The 14505-nt window shown below is 32.4% G+C and overlaps 2 protein-coding genes across 2 annotated transcripts; one reads left to right on the top strand and one right to left on the bottom strand.

Annotated features, from left to right (window-relative positions):
• Positions 1-461: 461 nt before the first annotated feature.
• LOC108778194 (serine protease snake-like) lies at positions 462-7537 on the bottom strand. Its single transcript, XM_018545307.1, is given in 8 exon segments — positions 462-642; positions 645-689; positions 3765-3887; positions 4270-4439; positions 5098-5351; positions 5678-5784; positions 6117-6271; positions 7432-7537. Coding segments are annotated over 8 exon segments (1023 nt in total). The 3' UTR covers positions 462-579.
• Positions 7538-9992: 2455 nt separating this feature from the next.
• On the top strand, positions 9993-13653 carry LOC108778192 (venom serine protease Bi-VSP). The gene is made up of 6 exons (XM_018545305.1): positions 9993-10107; positions 11268-11519; positions 11886-12150; positions 12452-12717; positions 12891-13057; positions 13312-13653. The coding sequence occupies exons 1-6, from the start codon at positions 10020-10022 to the stop codon at positions 13483-13485; spliced, it is 1212 nt and encodes a 403-aa protein (XP_018400807.1). The 5' UTR covers positions 9993-10019; the 3' UTR covers positions 13486-13653.
• Positions 13654-14505: the final 852 nt, after the last annotated feature.

Below are 14505 nucleotides of genomic sequence, written 5' to 3'. Positions count from 1 at the left end.
AGTCTAGTAACAATAATGAAGCCTAGATGATAGTTACAAAAGTTTTGAAAAAAATTAATAATTTTAATTAAATGTTCAGTTAATGTAATTAAAACTAATTTTTGAACCATCATAATTATATTAAAAATAAAAATATATTAGCAGTGCTGCAAACAGTTTTGATATTTTCAAGCAATCAATTTGAGCGTCATAGATTAATTATTTTAATGATTCAACAAAATTATTTTCAAATCTATATATCCAGCTAAATTTTTACATACTTCAACGAAATTGTACTTTCCGTTTGTATATGCTAAATGCAATACATTTAGTAGCTATTACCGAATTTTTTCAATGTATTTTACTACAATTATCATTTTGCTGTAATTACTTAGCACATTTTCGATTCTTATTTTCTTGTTACATATTATCCAAATCAATTAAAGTTGCGCATTGTCTTATCATAAAACATTATTGTTCCAGATCTTAGCATCCGCATTATCGTATGACCGGTTCATGACATCATTCAACGTCTGCCTCCAGCTATAACATCAATAACTACGCTCGCCAATGCGGACATCATCGTCGCACGTTATCTTCTCAAACGTTCTCTTCTTCCTCCTCCGTTTCTTCATTCCTGGGATTTTCAGCCCGCCTGTGAATATAGGAGTCCGTCTTGAGCTTCCACCCTCGACTTGATCCAAATCTCGCTGATCTCGTCATATCGGCCAATGTTATATAGTGCTGTAAGCTTTCGCCAATTCTTCCTTCGTACACTTCTTCCTCTTTTTCTTCTTCTCTTCTCTTTTTCTATCTTTTATTTCTTCCTCTCGGCACTGTCAATACTATCCTCTCTGCGAAACACAAATCATCGCCTGAATGTGTCAATTATTTTTTACGAGCATAACGGGAGATAAGGGACGCGCGTGGGTCTCGTGAGATTTCAGTGGAACTAGCAATTGCGAGATTACTGTACAAAAAATTGTATCGCAATGTGCCTTAGGAGGGTGCCTTAAGTATAATTATAGAGGTTTGTCTTATAATGCTCATTGCCCAGGCAACGTAAGCTCATAAAACCTGATTCTTGCAAGCTCCTTTTTACACTTTAAGCCTATTATTGCGTTATTTGAACAATCGTATCATCGTTATCGAGTCGTTGAAAAGTTTTATTATTAATAACTGCGAGAAACATAAGGCAAGTACCGTTCGTATAGTCGATGTGAATCAGTAGAAAACGACGAGATGATAACTGTTAGCGGCAGGTTTATTTTCTGACCGGTGCTATATGTCGTTTCTTTTATAGTTCCTTCTTCTCGGCACGTACCGTTTCGCGATTAGAGAGTAATAAATCACATAGCTTCGCACACACACACACACACACACACACACACATATATACACTGTTAAAATATCCGAATCGAGAAGATAAACAATACTAGATATAGACTTGTGAAATGTTGAGCTACTAATTTAAAGCGCAACTATATCTATAAGTATTTCATTTGGCTTTCATTTTTCACAAAGAATTTTTTAACGAAGATTTATATCTTATACATATGTATATACAGAGTTAAGTGTATACGTGATACATGTACGTACACACGCGTTTTGCGGACCATCTTGCTTGAATCAACGCGTTTAAGCGAGTGGAGTTTAAAAATATATAGAATAAGCGAACGAACTGCGATAAAAGCGAATAAGCCCATCGGCGAACATTTCGATTACGTCATACGAATAAACGTACACAGCTTTGACTATTAATTCGTGAATATCTATAGAAAAAGAAATTCTATGATGAATGTGTATATGAGCCGAATTATCTTATGCTTGATATTTTCCTCTGCTGAGAATTTGTAAAAAGCTTGTATATAATTATTTTAATTGTCAAAAAACATTCAGGTATTCACGAGTTGGTAGTCAACGCGATGGTAAAGGCTCGCGTCGGAATAGCAACGACGGGGTGGAGCATGAATGCTTGTAAACTCACGAATCTTTTGCAAGTAATACTTTCTGGCACCAAGCATTTCTTGCCGATCTCGTTTTTATCTCGTATCTGCCGGGCTCCTACGTATGGAGCACCGTATAGAGTTTCTTTGAAGTTCACTTCTGACTCTAGCTCTTCCAGCACGTTTAAAACGCTGCCACTTCAATGTCTGTGCCTGTACTCCTTCAAGCCTCTCTCGTTTGAAATTAAATGCATGTCTCTTTAGCTATAGTGTGTGGTTTAGCGCGCATGGAAATACAATGCCACCCGCGTTGTTAAACGAAAGCAATAGGTATTCAAATGCTTAGCGACCTGAGGTTTGCTTTCAGGAAACGAGAGGTCAACCGGAGGCCGCACTGTTTTCGCGGTGAATGAGAGAGTGTTTTAAATTGCAAAATTGCTGGAAATAAACGTCGGCATGACTACGAGAAACGGCCAGACTCCACCTGGTGATTTGCAGACGCCATTCTACGCGTCCTGCATCGGGCTTTGATAGCAGCATTGTAAACGGAACTGCTTTCTCTGCTCGTAGGGATTCTTTGCAGTTCTATTCATCAAAGTAGATAACGATTGATATTCCACTTTCGTTACGCTTTCTCAGCGAGATAGACTTAACGTTAAATCTTTCAATTTAACTACGAACTAATTTTAGTTCGTAAGTTTAATTTTAAGAACGAACTAATTTTATTTCTACTATTTCTACTATTTTTCTATTATTTCTACTATTTCTTTTATTACCTTTGCTTTTCTTTCTTCTGTTTTTCATTTCATCTTTCTCGTTCTTTTCCTCGATTCTCCTTTCGTTCTTTTATTTTCTTTGTTTTTTTTCTTCTCTTCACCTTTCAATGCAGCGAATTAAAAGGAGCTGTTAACAAATGTATCGGAAATACATAGGATGATTGGTAGTTCTGTTACGAAGAAGCTAGTTTGTGCACCGGTACTGCTGCTCTAGTTCGAGTTCGTGTCTATTCGTCGAATATCAATCGTTAATCAGTATAACGAGACTCCGCGCTAACGTGTGTATGTACATATACGCGTAATTTCCTTTCGAGAGCCGTAAGACTGATAACTTAAATCACGTACATAATGTAAATAATATACGTACTCATTAAGGATTTTAATTGCGTCTCGATGGAAATTTTAAGCATCTCTTATCTTAAGGACGATTACCGAGATATTTCTTCTAATAAGTAGATCACGTCTCTGTGTAAATTTTTTTATTGTGTTATAAGTCCTCGTTCTCTTTTCCGTATTTTTACTTGCCACTTCTAATATTTAATAATTTTATGTGTGTATCTTTCAATATATACTAGACATACTATACATTTATTAAAGTTAATATTACGGCATTGTTTTATCATCTTTTATCCGAACTGTGTGGGTTGAATATTACTCTATTTTTATAGAGCGTATTAGTCATTATATATTGTATACATTTTATCATTGTTGGTTGTTATTAATTAGGATATATACTACCTGAGTAAAAATACATAAGTTGCATATGTTCATTACACTGGATTGTACGTATATACATACATTTGGGTACCACATTGTAAATATACCAATGAATATTATCTCTTTTGCAATAAAAATTATAGTAATGATTATAATATGACAATGTTCTGTTATTTTTTATTCTAATTATTCCTCAATTTTTATTACCTCGATTACGCTTAATTATTATTTATTATTTATTGAAACCAGAAATTAAATTTGAGAATCGCGAAATTTATTGATACGCTTCCGTATTTGACTTTTACGGCCAAACAATACTTTCAATCCAATCAAGATAAGAACTAACTCTGGTGTATATTGCGGGCGATGATTTGAAGGCACAAAACTTGCCGAAGCTTGTCACACCAACGATGCTGTACATGCAGTAAGGTTCCGCGAGAATTCTTTGTAATGGACCGCCACTGTCACCCTGCAAATATACCAAATTAGATTCTATTTCAATCTTTTCTCAATACTTTAAACATATGATCTTTAAAATAAATGGTTATGTTTAATAGTAAGAATTTTACTGATATGTTTCAGAAGTAAATTTATCAAATTTAGTTAATTTACATATTTTAAACATATATGTATTTACTCTTTATAATACTTATAAGAATATATTGTATATTTCTTTTGTGTTTAAATTAAAATCGAGAGGATTCCGAAAGTGGAAATGTCCAAGAAATAAGCAAAGAGATTATATATAAAATTCTTAATCTGAGTGAGAGGAATATAAAAGATATATTTTCAAAACATATTATTTTAAAAAATAAAAGATTTAAGAATAATTTTAAACAATGTTTTCATACCTGACAAGTATCTTTACCGCCTTCCATTACACCGGCGCAAAGTAAGCTCGGTATTAAACCATCGGGCAGCCGCCGAGTACCAAGATCCTCAGCATAAGTTTTTTTACATTCATCTTCGGAAATGTAGTTTAACTGAACTTTCATCAATTCGTTGCTGCCAATACTAGATTCTGAGCAATATCTCACATTATATCTCTCGATGCGCAAGAAAAAAAGATTTTATAAATAATAATATAAATTATTATCGTTATTAAATTTAATATAAACATGAAAATTAAAATAATAAAAAAAAATATATATAGTTTTGTGGCTCTAAGAATAAATCAAATATAAATAAAATGTGTCAATATAAAGCTCTGTGATTATCGATGCAAGAATATATTTATAAGACGATAAGGTGAATATTTCTGGATTTGATTTCTCTTCAATGCGGAAGTTAAATACGAACTAGTTTGATCCAGAATCGAAACGTTTGCAGTTAACTTTATTGGTAAGTATATTTCAATTGTCTGTGAATCTTATCACCTTATATATTATTTACGCATCATCAACCGCGGAAACTCATATAGGCATTTTACTTATATTTGCAGCATAAGAAGATTAAGTCTAATCTGTAACGTATTCTTTACTTCCTGTTTCTTGTCTATTACCACTTTTTACCTTATTTTGTTTTTTTACCTCTTATTCTGTTTCTTCGTTTTCTGTTGCTTGAGATAAAAATTGACTTCAAACGAGACAATAAGAAACATGATTATCGATAGAATAGTCGCAAAAAAGCAAGAAACAGGAAAGAAGCAAAGAGTAAATTGGACTTTAAGAGATACTGACCGTAGGTTGTTTTACCAAATCCAGAGGCGATAGCACTTTGACTTGGTAGTCGGGATTCTATTTCAAGGCACGCGGGTCGTATTCGAGGATTCAATTCTAATGGTTGTTCAAGCTTGAGTAACGCTATATCGTGATATCTGACTGAAAATTTATAATCTGGATACTTGATTCTTTCCGCGACATTCCTCTCCTGCATAGCCTCACCGGGAGTTGACAGATTAATTAAACCGACTCGCACTTTGCTCGCGGGACCCCTGAGAAACACGTAGATAATATTAATAATAAAGTACAGTAGAGTTTTTTCATCCATTTTTCGCGGTAATGTTCATGTTTCTCAGCAGCACATATTGAATATTTAAAAGCTGTGCTTGTGTTCTCAAAAAGTCATATGATTGTGTAATATAGTTTTAAACGCGTCATTACAAAGATATATTGTTTGTCGTCTCGTAAATATATTTATATTATTACTTTAAGATTAAAACTGATTGATTAGCCCGTCCTAATGTAAGTTTCTATTTAATATTCGAAATTGGCGATAGTAATGATGTAAATGAAGAAATAATTGTAGCAAAATTGTTACTTGTCCGGGGATTCCATACAATGCGCTGCTGTCAGAATAAAATTCTCGGAGATGATGCTTCCTCCGCATTGCCAGGACACATCTTGTTTACCATAACCGATTACTGCCTACGCGATATGAGAAATACTGTTCTGTTAATTACTTTGATGATGAAAATGTTACATAGAAATCTACATTGTGTTGTTATTACAAGGGATTTTCCAAATGACACATTTTGAGGATCGCATATGAAAGCAAATGCTGTGTCTGGCGTGACAATAAAAAAAAAAACAAAAATAATTAAACAAACTAATTTCAGGTAACTCGGAAATTTAGAAAACAACTTTCTTTGTCTATAAATATTTATGCTATACGTATATTGGTCACAATATTTGACAACGTTATATGTATTTTTTGATTATTTTGAAGATTGCAGCGGTAAATACGTATTTACTCTCACCATGTGCGGAAATTCCGCATGTTTCGCTTGGATTCCGCCGATGATTAGAGGTGTCTCGACAACAGCGCAGCGGGAGACCTTATTCGAGCCGGCATTGATACGTAAAGTCGGCGAATTCTCGGTTTCGTAAACCAAATCGGAATATTCCTTACATTCTGCGAAGAGAAGCGGCGAGATTATGCAAATCAGGATCGTAGCGGAAAACGGGTGAGAAATGATGCAATCGACGATTTATGGGGCAATTACGATGTGAGGGAATTATGGGAATATATGGAAATTACTTTTGTTACTCATTTACAAGCGTGATTCTTTGCCTGCAAAGTGCGTAGTTCATTAATTTATCATATTGTACGTCATGATTACTTAATGCATCTCCTGCGAAACGCGCATCTATTTGTATGTTGATCTAAACAAGTTATACATGCTTCTTGTAATCACAAAGCGCATATTCGCATAATGAAGAATAGTTCTAAAAACAGCTTATAATATCGATTTAATAAACAACACACATTTTCACAGAAGTAAATTTGTAATGCAAATTGTTTTATAACAACGATCTATGGCTACGATCCATTTGATGCTTCAAATGTTTTAAAACATTTCGCGATTGATCAATTAGGTAATTTTTGTCTTTTAATTGGTCAATAAAATTTACAGCGTTAAGTGGCTTGCAGCCTAAGACACAAATAAAATTAGATTTTTTACAGCATAGATCTTACGTATTACAGAAGCTCAATTTTTATACCTAATGAAAAATTTAACCGAGATAAAATTAAAGATTTTAAAATTATTAAGTTATATAGATTCGAACCATGAAAACTAACACAAATTATTATAAATCTCTCAATTAAGCGCGTTATTTCTATTTTTTTAGTTATAATACTTTTAGGAGTTTGATTTAAACAGATATTTATTTAATTTTGTACTTAATTGCTACAATATTTAATATTAAAAATTATAAAGTTGCCATGACTTTTAATTCAATTTCTATCTATAAAAAAATTAAATTTAAATTTGACAAAAAAAAAATTAAGATACATTGGAATCATGATATGTGCGTACATTCGAAATAAACAATTCTTCGAATCCTATCGCGGATAAAAGCAGACAGGGAATCACTAACTTTCTTCACTTTTTCGCGTCGCGGAATTCCTGAGCAAAATTGTGACAAGCAACGCGATCACAAGCTCTCTATGCATATTGTAAGTCCAATACACGAAGTACTGACACTTTCTTCGAACAATGGCCTTAATAGCAAATTCTCGCCTTAAGAACAACGGATAATGCGTAACGAAATGCATGCGGATTGCCCGACGATGAGGTCGTTTATTAACGATTGGCGATCCGTGAGTCAAAGTGTCATTAATAATATTAGCAGAACTGCAAGCAATGACGTACTCGCTGAATTCTTCCTGGTGCATTTCATAAAAAATTTGCGTCTATTTCCAGGAAGTAGGTACTGTACCTTAATAATCAGTTATTTCATAGGAAAAACTGCATTATGTTCTGATTTAACCGCATACTATTACTCACGCTTACGATAAAAAGTCATATTTTTTTTACACACACAAAAGCGTTAATTAAACAATTAAAATTTTAGATTTAACAAAAGATATTTTATAAATACTTAAATGTATAAATATGAAATCAAATTTTTGTACAGCTACTAAAATAGATTATTATTTGCAGTAATTATTTAATTTTCGATATTATATTTGTTAATAAATAAAGTTTTAATTAATTTTTATTTGTAGCAATTAAGAATAAAGATTTTTTTTACAAAATAAAAATTTTTCTATAAAATAAGGAGCAGAAATGGTAAAATTTTGTTTGTCACGTATCTGACTGAGACACAATTTTTGCGAAAATTTTATTAAGAAAAGTATATCTTATCAAAAAGTGCTTACAAATTCTACTTAATTAATTCAAAAACCATTTCATTATTATTACTCGAATACACATTACATTTGCACATCTTTCTGCATTATTACACATCCTAGAATGCGTTAAACATAAATTTGCATGCATTTGACACTTTACTTCGTTCATAAAAATATTTCTCTTTTGTACAGATTCATATTTCAATAATTAACTTATGTTATTAGTAAATTTATGCTAATTGTACCGTATTAATCTCTTGCAGAGATAACACTCAAGAAAAATGCTACATCCCTGGATGCGTGCACGTGTTTCGTTCTTAATGAAACTGGCCTTATCAAACCTATCGGGCCTTTGACATCGCCGTAACATCAATCATGATGGATCGAATCGGATTTGTTCCATGTATTACAAGCTCGAGAGGTTTGACGTGTCGAAAAATATCTAATCATCATTAGAATTCTAATAGTTTAGTAATATGTAGCCTATGAACGAAATAATAATATATATACCATAAAAGGAATAAGTTATTAATCGTAATAAGATCTAAGAGAACTTTGCAGAGAAATCACAAAAATTTCCAAAAAATTGGTAAATGAATCGTTTTACGCCTGTCATCTGTAAAGTAAATCGGACTGATATCCTTGAACTTCGCATCAAGACTTTTTCAAGAAAGTTAACATACATTTCCATTACCTATATATTTAGATATAAGTTGAAGTATATATTTCCTATTGAATGAATACTAGAATTCTAGAATTCTAATATTGATCTGCTTTGCACGTTATGTTAATAAAAAATAAAACTGTAGCTGTTTATGTTTTCCTAGCTTTTACTTTTCCCATTTTCTTTGTGTTGCATAAAAACAAGACAATATTGCACTGAGAAAAGAATTGTTTATTTGACAAAATTAATTAAATTTATTTTTACTTTATTAACAAGAAGATATATGTATATTATATTTTACTTAAATACATGTATCCTCTAAAAAAAGGAAGATGAACTAAATTAATTTAGTTTATCTTTATCTTTTTTATCAGAGAAAACATGTATTTAAATCAAATAAACAATTTTTTCTCAGTGTATAAATTGCAGAAAAAATGATTTTATATTAGTAATATTATAGATTTACAATTTGAAATAACCTTGTTAATTTAATAGCAGTGTTAATAAAACAAGTCTGGTTTTAATATTAATCTAATATTACTAATATAATATTACTATAATATAACATCATTTTTTTCTTGTTTTATTAAAACAAGAATATATTGAGTAAATAGGGTTACTTAACTAGATTAGTGTCATTGATACAACATTTTTTCCATATTCAAACGAGAAAACTGTAAGTCTATTATTCACAATCTTTTATTTCGAAATAAGTCTAGATATTTTAAACACGATTCAACAGATCCAAGTAAGGAGCGACTTTTGTGAGAAACCGATTACACACATGAATGCACACGAAATCATATATGTACATTGCATTATTCATTGGATACCTATGGAATTAATGATTTCTGTCTATACTCTCTCCCGTTAAATTCAAATGTCAAAGTATAATATAGTCAGAGATAACTTTTCGGTATCGCTCTTCGTGACGACAGTAGCACGATAATAATTCGCGTGAAAGACACACATTCGCACATAAAAAAGAGGAATTACAAGAACTATAGCGATTTCGATCGAAATCGCGTAAGAATTACGGAGATTTCAATTCCTGTTACAGATCGCTTGCGGCACGCGACTACTGATTGCCTCTTAATCATCCATCGTCAGATCGTTTTACTGAGATCTTCCAAAGACGCAAATAGAATCGTGCGTTAGACTGATTTATCAAGAAGTATCACGAGAATGACCTCGTGGTTCATCACCGCCACTGGTGCGAACGAGCGATCGAGTGGGGATCGGGAAAAACAGAAACGCATGGGGCAAACGTGTTAGACAAGGTATATCTTCCATCGCCGACGAGTCTTCGGAATCAGACGAGAAAACAGCGCGATCAAGGCTGACCAAGGCTGATCGAGGATGCCAGTGAGCGTGCTGATCGCCTCATCGTTATTACTATTGGCGTTGGTGTCGTTTCTGTCAGCGACACATGGAATGCACATCGGACGTGAGTATTAGTTCTCTTCGCTAAAAATATACATATATACGAATTCTTGTTTGGAACGGGTATATCGAGCGCATTCTTCTCGGTGAACGGAAAAGTCTGTCGAAATGCACGTGCATACCAAACAAAGTCTATTGTGTAGTAATATATTTCTTTGCTGTAACTCCGATTATAAATAATTATTAATATAACTCTTTAATTATAAATAATTATATAATTAGTATACAATTATAATTATAAATGTATTAATTGGTTTCGCTTAAATTCTTTGCTTTTAATTTTGTATGCAGAAGAAGAAATAATTACTTGATAATTATGCGTCAGGATATCAACGATTATTTTTGTGCTTATTCCTGCAATATATCTTGTCGTACAATTTAGTATTTGACACAATGATTTAATGACAATTGCAAAGCTTGTAGGAATATCTCTTGAATTGAAAAAGAAACCTGTATCTTTTTAATTTGTTATAACAAATAAATCTGTCACTGTTAATAGTCATAAAATAACGTATAATAAGCGTCTTAAAGACATTAATACACTTTTCGTCAATATAATTATCAAAATTAAATATTTTTTATAAATAAACGTATTTATAAAAATACATGTGATTTCGACTAGATTTGATTGACTACCTATAAGATCTATATTTATGAGGTAGTAATTTAACACGCTAAATCTGTGCTATAATCTCACGCTTGTCTGAACAATTTGAAATTCGATTGTTATTCGATCCCTCGCAAAATTTTTATGGTGAATTCACTACAAACTGTCTAAAGCAGTTTTTTTCGTACTTCCTCATAACTTTATGCTCTTTGGACAAATTAATAATAATCATCAAAATAACTCCACTTTATAAAGTATATTTATATATATCTAATTTGTACAAAACTGTATAAACTTCACTAATAAACTTTCACTTATAAAAACTTCAAATAAATACACATACATCGATTAAATTTTACATAATCATATAGACATACTATATAAAAATTACAAATAATTTATAATTGACATTAACTTTTCCGTCGTATAATTTTCCAATATGTAAGTTGAACAAATGTTTTATGGAGTTGTAAGAATTTTCTCATTTTGTGATCCTTATTATCTAATTTTAGCAAAAAAATTTCTAATATATGTTAATGTGTTCCTATAATTTTCAGAGTCATGTACAATCGACAATACAGCTGGTGAATGTAAGCTTTTACAAGACTGTCCAAAAGTGTATCAAGAATTGTTAGCCGGCAAAACGCCTAGCAAAACCTGCGGATTTTCAGGTTTCGACCCAATAGTATGTTGTCCAAAAAAAGACCGTATAATTACTCAACCAACGCCGCCAACACCGCAACTAGAGCCTACTGTACCAACAAATACAAGGCGACCAGATAGATCAAGGGGATCCGTAGCACGAGCAAGTAAGGAAAAATTTCTTTTTTTATTCGTTTCTAATAAAACATGAGGAACATTAGAACAACAATCAACATTCGTTGAAACTAGTGTGTAATTTGATCTATACTTCTATCTCATTAGAAAAATGTCTTACGTAAACATACGATATACATATAAAAGCATACAGTCTTAAATGGTGTACATAAACAACTTCTATAGCAATAACGAACAATCAACTTATCAGTGTTAAATCGGCAATGTAGACATTTTTAGCAAACTTGAATATATACATAGAAAATAAGATTCCTGATCACTTACTACGGATGATATCAAAATGATATCAGAAGCGAGAAACTACATGATAAATAATTGTAATATTTTCTTTTCTTCAGAATGCGCAGAAAACGCGGAGGCTGTTTTCGGTTTCGTATTACCACCCACACCAACATTGAACCGGAAACCTGTCAATACGTCACTATGCGCCTTGACAACACGCAAACTAATCGTCGGTGGCAAGAAAGCCGAAGCGAAAGAATTTCCGCACATGGCGGCCGTTGGTGTCGACAGTACTGATAAAATCTTGTGGATTTGCGGCGGTACCTTAATTTCCAAGAAAATCGTTTTGACAGCAGCCCACTGCACTTGGACAGCGGATTGGTAAATTTTGTCTTTTATTTTTAATCTATTATATATTCGGTAAATTGATGAATAAAACGATCAAGATTGCTTTTACAGTATTTTAAAACAAAAAAATTAATGACTTTCTTATCATTATTATTGTAACTTTTTCAGTTCAAATTTCTGTTGAAATGTTCAAGTTTATTTTCCAACATTATTAGAAATTTAAAAAATTTGTTTCTTTTTCGTTCCATATATTAATTTATTTATTAATTGATTAACGCATTTTGATAAGTTTTAATAAATAATTATTATAATAATTTTTATTTATTTTAAAAAGGGGAAACGCAAACTGGGTGCGTCTCGGCGATTTGAACCTCGTACAGTCGAATGACAACGCGAAGCCGCAGACCATCGCAATACAGGAAAGAATAAGGCATCCCGACTACAAACGTCCATTGGAATATCATGACATAGCTATACTGCGTCTAGCGAAAGAAGCTGTTTACGATGCATATGTTAGACCGGCATGTCTTCCAGTCGATTGGCCTGACGTGGGTCCAAATGACAAAGCAGTCGCCACTGGATGGGGTCTAGTTGACTGGGGTAAGATCATAAAGAGAGAAATTTAACTGTCAAATTGTCAAAATTGAGTTACTAAAATTAATTACTATAAGGCTTGTATACATCATAACGTTATCTAATTATAAAACAGAAAATCTTTTATTTTCATACATATGCATAAAAAAATTAATAGATGCACATCGCTTATTCTTCAGCTGATGACCAAGGTTCAGACAATCTATTAAAGGTAACACTTAGTTTGGTCCCTCACGAGTCTTGCAACGCAAGTTTCTTCGATGGCGGCAGTTCCGTGGAGCTCGCATTAGGGATCGTCAATGAATGGCAAATATGTGCGGGAGAAATTGGGAAAGATACTTGCCAGGTAATATATATTTGCATCCAAAAATGTTTCATCCCTTTCCGAATAAAAATTTTATTTTAATGCGAGCTTCTTAACATCATTTTTGTAATTAGTTAATCCAATCATGCCGCAACTTTTATCCTTCTTTCCAGTTATTATTTCTCTTATATCGGAGACCAAAAGCTTTATTGAAAAGAGATATTGCTCATATATTATTTTTATGAAAAAAATATTTAGAAGCACATTAATCGAATATACTTGTTGTATATTTTAAGGGTGACAGCGGAGGACCACTTGCCGTTTTTAACACGGACCACCAGTGCATGTACAACGTAATTGGAGTTACCAGTCTCGGACGACTTTGCGGCAGTATCATACCTGGCGTGTATACCCGAGTCTATCACTACATTCCCTGGATAGAAAGAACCGCGTGGCCAGAATACTTCTAACATACCTCATTACTTCTTTGACTCTCGAATAGAGAACGTCGTGATACTCGTACGCACGGCAGATGCAGGGTCAAATGTGACCCAAGGAGTGATATTGTTTTTGAACGTTTAAAAAACAGTTTTTTTTAATTATAATATAATATGTAGTAAATTATTTCAAATATGTGCAGAAGATGACATAAAAATATATTTATCGTAGAAACAAATATCCATTTCTTCATTTTCTTTATAGTTGAAAAAAAAAGTAAACAACTCTAACTCGCGAAACCCTGCGTCCGCCGGCGCAGCGCAGAAGGTTAATTTAAATGTATCCATTATTTCAGTATCAAATACATTTTACAGGACTTAGAAAATATTTTAAAAATTCGCTTTTTTTTGTATTAATCTTTTAATATCTTATTTACATCAATTAAAATAAAAATTCGTATGAACTTTGTAAAATCGATGCATTGACTTATGTATGCGCGCGCACGTAGATTCATTACAAAATCGGCATACCATTTTGTTTCCGATATTATTTATAATCCGCTAATGTGTTTTTTAGTGAAATACGAGCTCGTATTTCGAACCGTACATTTTGCGTTTCCCTAAAGCAAACTGTGTAACTGTTGTACTAAAATCACTTTTTCTATGTTTTGTAATTTAAATTAATACCACGATTCTATTGTCTGATTTAAGAAAAAACAGAAAACATGATTTGTTTGAACTTTCCTAAAGAACATTTTTGAGGAGTATACACGATTTCCGAGACAATAAGTACAAAATGTCATGTCGATTCTCATAAGAGAATCACCAATATGTATACATACATACATATACAGGTATGTACATGTACGCGTATAAAAGATACACACATCAAGCCTTGACTCAGTCGTTTCCAAGATGTTCATTTTGACGTGCTTATATTTGTCAGCAAACAATTTCAAATTCAAACGTATTATTTTTGGTCTCGATCTATTCATCTAAAACCTAATTTTTGAATAAAAGTTTTTTAATCGTTAAAATAAAAGTTATTACATA

Source organism: Cyphomyrmex costatus, unplaced genomic scaffold (assembly GCF_001594065.2).
Source record: "Cyphomyrmex costatus isolate MS0001 unplaced genomic scaffold, Ccosl1.0 scaffold496, whole genome shotgun sequence".
Lineage (NCBI taxonomy): Eukaryota > Metazoa > Arthropoda > Insecta > Hymenoptera > Formicidae > Cyphomyrmex > Cyphomyrmex costatus.
The sequence above is the reverse complement of the archived record's forward strand: the minus strand, read 5'-3'. Positions and strand labels throughout refer to the sequence as shown.